The sequence below is a fragment of the Coregonus clupeaformis genome, chromosome 1 (genome assembly GCF_020615455.1).
Source record: "Coregonus clupeaformis isolate EN_2021a chromosome 1, ASM2061545v1, whole genome shotgun sequence".
Taxonomy (NCBI): domain Eukaryota; kingdom Metazoa; phylum Chordata; class Actinopteri; order Salmoniformes; family Salmonidae; genus Coregonus; species Coregonus clupeaformis.
Window position 1 is genome coordinate 68,392,821 of NC_059192.1, and position 8,698 is coordinate 68,401,518.

Genomic DNA, 8,698 nt, shown 5'->3' on the forward strand with positions numbered 1-8,698 from the left:
CCTGTTTCAATGTAAGTAATAGGGCCCTATAAAATCAGATTATATTTTTGCCTGATTCTGTTTTTTTCCCTAAATGTTTTACTAGAAAAAACAACAACATTTGATCTTCTAAGTCTACAACAATGCTTAAACCAGGAGACCACCTCGGAGGTCAAGGAACAATCTAATATATTTTGATTTTTGGGTGCAGTTACCCTTTAATGCAAGTGTGCATCATCAAGTGATTGTTGTTTGGTTAGAAATGTTTATGTAGCGGTCTTGATGTGATTGCAGAGTTTGCAAAACAAATGGCCACCGGATTAATGTAAAAAATCATGATATCATTCTGCCAGGTAGGCGTAGGCTACTTTGTAGTTAACATTTTAATTGATCATGTTTTTGAGAAATCCTTTCCATCTCCACCAGAAGATGGTTATCATTAGCATCATCGCTAACTGCTACACAAATTATAGGGTAACCACAGCCACACATTTTAAATTGGCTATATCGTAAAAATTCATGAAAACAAACATTTGCTTTTTGGTATTAATTTAAGGTTAGGCATAAGGTTAGCAGTGTGGTTAATGTTAGGTTTAAAATCTGATTTTAAGAAGAGATTGTAGAATAGGCGGCTTTATGACTTTGTGCTTGTGGTAACTAGTGGTGACCAAAGTGTAGGCATACACGCGTACCGCAGGCGTAAATCATAGCCAATCGATGTATTTGCGTTGGGCATGAACACAGGAGGTCCAGACATTGGAGGCAAAAACTGTGGGAAAATTGATTGGCAAAATTCTGAATGACGGCTACAGCACATAGCCTTCTTAAGTCATGGAAGGGTCATTCCATATGAAGTCTTTTGACCACAATCCTTTGATTTGAACTGACATCTATATCAGGCTCTGTCGTAGCCGGCTGCGACCGGGAGACCCATGGGGCGGCGCACAATTGGCCCAGCGTCGTCCAGGGTAAGGGAGGGAATGGCCGGCAGGGATGTAGATCAGTTGGTAGAGCATGGCGTTTGCAACGCCAGGGTTGTGGGTTTGATTCCCACGGGGGGCCAGTATGAAAAAAATATATATAATAATAATGTATGCACTCACTAACTGTAAGTCGCTCTGGATAAGAGCATCTGCTAAATGACTCAAATGTAAATGTAAAAAATGTTACAACATTTTAAGGTTGATTTTGATATCCTTTTAAAGCTTACAAATAGGGTTGTCAAACTATTTTTAAATGTCTTGAGTTTTGACCTCTATCTTAAAACATGTACTCCTGTTGCATGTCCATTATTATATTGCTTGATTCAATTTGAAAGAAGCACTATGCAGAAATCGCTCCGCCATTTCCTGGTTGCTAAAATTCTAATAGTTTGCATAATTTCAGTTTGGGACAAAACAAGCAAGTATAGTGTAGAGAATGATTGTACTATCTAAACTGCTGTGAAAAATATTTTCCATAACCAAAAATATTGTATTTTCAGCTGTTTGAAGCTGGTGTACAAAACTGAAAGTAAAAGACGCAAAAACAAAACGTAAGAACGGGAAGCACAGAAATTGCGCACGTAGAACATATCTATCGCTTCTTAGACTCACTTTCAATGAGTGACAGATCTATAACAAACATTTCTATGTGAATTTGTTTGGGTCTCCCACCAAGATACATATTGCAGCTTTAAGTCAGAACCAGAGCCATTCAAGAACAGCAGTAACATCAATAGAAACTATACTTGTCAGTAATTCTGTAACAAATCACACAATACATTGAATAGATTCCATAGAGGGTCACATAATCTAAGCATAAATAACCATTCATTTTTGCCCAAAAACCTGAATACAATTTCCTGTTCAAATGTGTGAAGTGACAAAAATTCTGATTCAACGTTTTCACACAATTTCTCCATTGACACCAATGCCTGATTTGCAAGGTCAGTCAGAATTCCCAAGTTGTGATTGACTGACTGTTCAATCAAAGGCGGTTTCCGTAGTGAGAAAAATGTATTGTGCTGCTAGATAGCATGTTTGTGACACTCTTTTCTCTTGTTCATAGGAGCCTGTATATTGAAGCATGGAGGAGGACCTGATGACACCGGATGATCCCGCTGAAAGCCAGGACGACATCATGGAGGCTGAGGAAGAAAAGGAATCCACAAAGGACCACACAGACCAGATGGCAGGTCAATCTTCTGTGTTGCCATATAGTGACCAATGTGACCCTGATGAAACATCTGTTGAAGAGTCGGGTAGTTACAAGACAGCCAGAAAAGCATCTAAGAAGTCCCCATGTAAAATACAGCAGGGTGCAGTCTTCTCTGGGAAAATACTTAGCTTTGGGTGTTCAGAGTGTAAGGGTGATGCTACCTACAGCCCCAATGACCTCCTCAAACATTTTCAGGGGGCCCACAAGGGAACCCTACCGACGTATCCGTGTGACTTGTGTGGCTTTGCCACAAATGAGTTCCCCGCACTTCAGCGCCATCGGATCGGGCACAGGAACACTTTAGTCACATGCGAGATCTGTAATGATGATGTACAGTACTCTCTCCTCCTGCTCACTAGACACTATATCATGTCTCACAGCGAGAATGGCCACTTTCACTGTGAAAAATGTGAGTTTTCAACAGTTGACGCAGGGACATTTGTGCAGCACATCCATCATCACAATGAGAGCCAGCTCAAATGTGTGAAATGTCAACATGTGAGCTCTAACCGAGGTGAGCACCAGAGGCACCTAAAACTCTACTCGGGTACCTTCCCCTTTACGTGTCTGGTCTGTGGATATGGGGCAGCACGGAGAGAATACCTCACAAAGCACATGGTAACTGTCCATGGTGAGGAGGCAGACAAGAAAAATGTATGGAGAGCAACGGAGGACAGCAACAATACCCTGGCAAACTCCTCTACAGGATTAAAGCTCCTGCTGAAGAAAAGCCCTGCTGCAGGTGGTCAATCAAAGGAATCCCAGTGGATGTCAAAACTGAATTCTCTTCCTGGAGTGGGTTTACTTGACCAAAATGGAAGGTTGTTGAAACCAGAGAAAACATTGGCGGAATCCCAACAGTTCCTTGAAAGGGCTGTAGGCGTGAAAAAGGACAGTAAGAAGTGGTTCAAAGGCGCTCTTAAGAATGAGCAACAATTTGACTCCCAGGCTGCATCATCTATACCACCACCTAAGTCCCAGGAAATGTATGACAGTTATGGGGCTGACGCCCTAAACCCCAACAACTCCAATGGACTAACTGTTCTCATGGTCAAAAATAAAATCTCTATTCCACCTAACTGTACTACAAAAGTAATGGGGTTCAAGATGGTTGACGGCAAAAAACATTTAGTTCTCAAAGTTATACCAACAGCAAAGCCGGACTTCTCCGCAGAAAATGAAATTTTATCTACAGAGCAAGAAGTGGGCTGCCCAATGATAGATGCTACCTCTGGAAGTAAATGCTCAGACTCGGCTGAAAATGGGGTAAATAATAGCTCCCCTTACTTGGCTGTTCTAAGCCCCTCAGGGACTGATAGAGATGCTGCAATTTCAGTACAAGTGAAGCCAGAGGAAGAGGACATTAGCATTGAGGAGACGTTGCCCATACTGGAGAAACTAGCACAGAAACTAGCACAGAAAGCAAAACATACAGTGGAGCAGAGGATTGATGAACAACATAAGTTTAAGGATGACCAGATTCCTTCCTTGGCAGTTTCTCCAATGACCAAAGAGTCAGATCACTCCACGATTGAGAACGGTAAACTGAGTAACAATACAGCAGACAAAATGTCTGCTTGTTCAATCCCTAATGTGACTGCTGCGGAGCTCCTACCAGCCAAAATGCTCACAGATAAGACCATGCCTTCTGAATCAGCTTATGAGACCATGCTTCCCAATCCAGTTTCTGAAGAGACGATCAACATGCTTGGAGTTGGTGACATGAGTACAGCTACAGCTGATAAGATCAGTGACCCCATCAATGAAAATTCCTCTCGGCCCAATGGAGAGACGTTACCCTCCAATGACAAACCTAAGAAGACTCCCTCAGAACCCATGACTGGTGACATCCCACCTTCTGATGATACTGCTGAAAAGACTCATTCAGTTATCAAGAAGATGGATCATTCTGATTCTACTGCCGATAAGATTCATTCCAGTGTGGCTGATAAGACTAAAACTGAAACTTTATCGCCAGATCTGATGGCCCAACTGGAGTCACACCCAGCTGAATTTGTCAACACCAGAGAGACTGATATTATCGCTGAAAATCAGAATTCTCCCAACCAAGAGTTGTTTAGTTTTCATAATTACTCAAAGGAAACATCAATAATTTCCTCCAACTTAACACAACCTTGTGAAAATCCATCAGAGCTTTCGACAGAGGATGAAAGTGTTTGGATGAAAGAGTCACCTGAATGGAGCTTGACATTGGCTGCATCCCCACAACCTCCAGATGAGGGATCTGGAAATGGGGAAACGGAGACTGAGAATGCAATGGAAAGAGTGTCAGACAGTGATATTGAGGTCGAAGAGTGCATCGCTACTGTAAAGGATCTGGCCACCCCAGTGGAAACTGAGAAGGCGAATCATGGACACTCTGGGTCTACACACCAAGTCCAACCTACTGTAAAAATGGAGGAGGAGTGTGTTCCTTTGTTGGAAAGGGCAAAAGGAAGCATAAGTAGTTTGGCCGTCTTAGGTCGCATACTGGAGGAGCATTCGGATGCTATCATTAGCCACCAGCTTGAGAAAGATAGAATAGGCTGCTCAGCTGCCAGCCATGATTCTGTCAAGCCACCTAAGACTATGCTAAGAATCCTTAAAACGGCAGAGGGAAAGCAGCAGATGTTCTTACAGACTGCAGAGAACCGGTATGCTGTACCTGTGCAGCTCCAAGGCAAACCAGGATTCAAGCTGATAACCAAATCTGGTCCTCAGATCAATGTGTCCTATGTTAAGCCAGGAATTGAAAGACAGAATAACACCACAGGGCTGGCACTCACCCTCAATGGTGGAAGTTTCAGCAATCTAGGACAGACTGTAGGTGCTAGTGAAAAAGGTGCAACTCTGTTGTCTGCTGTTCAGCCTGGAGCCAGCACCAGTGCAAGCCACTACCTAGTCAACAGCACAGCTCTTAAAGGTCCTCTGCTCTTGTCAGGTGCAGCACATAGTTCTGGAGAAAATACCATAATGTCGCCGCAGACTTGTTACTTAGTCCAGAGGCCAGTCCCTGTAGGCCAGGCCCCCCACAATGCTGGTAGCAAATTGGTACGCTTAAGCGCTCAGTCTCCACTTTTGTCCCGTCCAGTTCTGGCAATGTCTGCAAACTCAGTGAACACATCCACTGCATTGCACACTGGGCGACAAGCCATCTTGGTTAGGTATATCTCTCCAGCTAAGTCAGGGATGCTTCTGAATACTCCTGATCGGAAGTCTGTGAACCAGAAAGGTCAACCTAATGAAAGTAGGGGAAATAAAGTTGTATATAAGATAGTCAGAACTGCCAATGGTAGCGCGTTTCTTTCTGGTGGTGCACACTCCTCAGCCAACAAGCCCATATATCTGGCCACAAATTCCACACAGATGCCATGTTTTCTGATGTCATCAAATAAAGTCTCTACCGGAGTGAAAAAACTGATACCCATACAAAATGCCTCCCACAAACCTGTCACGGCCTCACAGCTCTCAAATCTTCTTTCCCCCCAATCCAACATGCAAGGTAGGGTCAGGCAGATAACGGACATAGAGGGTCTGAATAAATCCCCCCTTGACCCAAGGCCAAGTCGTCAGCTAAGTCAAAGGAAGAGGCGCAGGAAAGCATTGTGTGATGAACTCCCAGAGCACTTGCCTAAAGCGAGGAGGCTCTCGAGCAAGGCGGTAACTGAAAAAGGGTCTCCCTTGCTCTGGGAGCCTGTACCCAAAGATGCAGAGAGGACACTGAGACTGTACCCATTCTGTTCACTACAGGAGATTAAGTGCCCTCGCCGAAATCAGCCGGTGGTTGTTCTCAACCATCCCGACGCAGACATTCCTGAAGTGGCCAGTATCATGAGGTCCGTCAACAGGTACAAAGGTGCTGTTTCCAAGGTGGCACTGTCCCAAAACACGGTTCAAGCTCTGTCTGAACTCGGCCCTGCCGGACTTCTGGGGAAAAGCTCCAAGGCTAAATGTTCCTCGTCACAAAGCAGTGGGTCCAGACTTCGGCCTTCAAAAAGCAGAGTCCGAGAGCGATTTCTGTTGAAACTGAAGTTTAGAAAGTCTAGCAGGAAAAAGTATGAGGTGGTGAAGTCCTTATCTAGAGGTGCAGAGAGGTCATCAATGTTCGCCTGCTGGTTTTGTGGTCGACTCTTCAACAACCAAGAGAAGTGGATAGGCCACGGCCAGCGGCATCTCATGGAGGCGACCAGAGACTGGAATAAGCTGTTTTTAAAGCTGTCACAAAGCCCCTGGATGGGCCCGAATACCGTCCTATAGAGTGAAACAAATGGAGAGGTTAAAGCATTTTTTAAATTACTTATCAGTATACTTTATTCTTATAACGGTTTATATTCCCATAAATGCCCTAATAGCTATGATTGAATCACGGTTTTTGAGGTTGTTGATGTGTGGTGCAAGCTGAAACACTTTTGTGTATGTGTGTGTGTGTGTGTGTGTGTGTGTGTGTGTGTGTGTGTGTGTGTGTGTGTGTGTGTATATATATATATATATATATATATATATATATATATATATATATATACACACACACAGTTGAAGTCGGAAGTTTACATACACTTAGGTTGGATTCATTAAAACTCGTTTTTCAACCACTCCACAAATTTATTGTTAACAAACTATAGTTTTGGCAAGTCGGTTAGGACATCTACTTTGTGCATGACACAAGTAATTTCTACAGTAATTGTTTACAGACAGATTATTTCACTTATAATTCACTGTATCACAATTCCAGTGGGTCAGAAGTTTACATACACAAAGTCGACTGTGCCTTTAAACAGCTTGGAAAATTCCAGAAAATGATTTCATGGCTTTAGAAGCTTCTGATAGGCTAATTGACATCATTTTAGTCAATTTGAGGTGTACCTGTGGATGTATTTCAAGGCCTACCTTCAAACTCAGTGCCTCTTTGCTTGCCAAGACCGCAGAAAAACAATTGTAGACCTCCACAAGTCTGGTTAATCCTTGGGAGCAATTTCCAAACGCTTGAAGGTACCACGTTCATCTGTACAAACAATAGCACGCAAGTATAAACACCATGGGACCACGTAGCTCAGGAAGGAGACGCGTTCTGTCTCCTAGAGATGAACGTACTTTGGTGCGAAAAGTGCAAATCAATCCCAGAACAACAGCAAAGGACCTTGGGAAGATGCTGGAGGAAACAGGTACAAAAGTATCTATATCCACAGTAAAACAAGTCTTATATCGACATAACCTGAAAGGCCGCTCAGCAAGGAAGAAGCCACTACTCCAAAACCGCCATAAAAAAGCCAGACTACGGTTTGCAACTGCACATGGGGACAAAGATCTTACTTTTTGGAGAAATGTCCTCTGGTCTGATGAAACAAAAATAGAACTGTTTGGCCGTAATGACCATCGTTATGTTTGGAGGAGAAAGGGGAACGCTTGCAAGATGAAGAACACCATCCCAACCGTGAAGCACGGGGGTGGCAGCATCATGCTTGGGGGTGCTTTGCTGCAGGAGGGACTGGTGCACTTCACAAAATATATGGCATCATGAGGAAGGAAAATTATGTGGATATATTGAAGCAACATCTCAAGACATCAGTCAGGAAGTTAAAGCTTGGTCGCAAATGGGTCTTCCAAATGGACAATGACCCCAAGCATACATCCAAAGTTGTGGCAAAATGGCTTAAGGACAACAAAGTCAAGGTATTGGAGTGGCCATCACAAAGCCCTGAGCTAAATCCTATAGAAAGTTTGTGGGCAGAACTGAAAAAGCATGTGCGAGCAAGGAGGCCTACAAACCTGACTCAGTTACACCAGCTCTGTCAGGAGGAATGGGCCAAAATGTGGAAGGCTACCCGAAACGTTTGACCCAAGTTAAACAATTTAAAGGCAATGCTTCCAAATACTAATTGAGTGTATGTAAACTTCTAACCCACTGGGAATGTGATGAAAGAAAGAAATGCTGAAATATATCATTCTCTCTACTATTATCCTGACATTTCACATTCTTAAAATAAAGTGGTGATCCTAACTGACCTAAGACAGGGAATTTTTACTAGGATTAAATGTCAGGAATTGTGAAAAACTGAGTTTAAATGTGTTTGGCTAAGGTGTATGTAAACTTCCGACTTCAACTGTGTATATATGTATGTGTATATATATATAATGCTCAAAAAATTAAAGGGAACACTAAAAGAACACATCCTAGATCTGAATGAATGAAATAATCTTATTAAATACTTTTTTCTTTACATAGTTGAATGTGCTGACAACAAAATCACACAAAAATTATCAATGGAAATCAAATGTATCAACCCATGGAGGTCTGGATTTGGAGTCACCCTCAAAATTAAAGTGGAAAACCACACTACAGGCTGATCCAACGTTGATGTAATGTCCTTAAAACAAGTCAAAATGAGGCTCAGTAGTGTGTGGGGCCTCCACGTGCCTGTATGACCTCCCTACAACGCCTGGGCATGCTCCTGATGAGGTGGTGGATGGTCTCCTGAGGGATCCCCTCCCAGACCTGGACTAAAGCATCCGCCAACTCCTG

At 43.0% G+C, this 8,698-nt stretch overlaps 1 protein-coding gene across 1 annotated transcript; it reads left to right on the plus strand.

The window, feature by feature from the left end:
- Positions 1–2,032: 2,032 nt before the first annotated feature.
- LOC121572773 (zinc finger protein 518A-like) lies at positions 2,033–6,608 on the plus strand. The gene has a single exon (XM_041884806.2). It carries the CDS (start codon positions 2,047–2,049, stop codon positions 6,433–6,435), a length of 4,389 nt encoding a protein of 1,462 aa, XP_041740740.1. The 5' UTR covers positions 2,033–2,046; the 3' UTR covers positions 6,436–6,608.
- The last annotated feature ends 2,090 nt before the right edge of the window (positions 6,609–8,698 follow it).

What these genes read in the sequence shown, in the direction of transcription:
- LOC121572773 (XM_041884806.2), top strand. Translation starts at nt 2,047, where the DNA reads ATGGAGGAGGACCTGATGACACCGGATGATCCCGCTGAAAGCCAGGAC.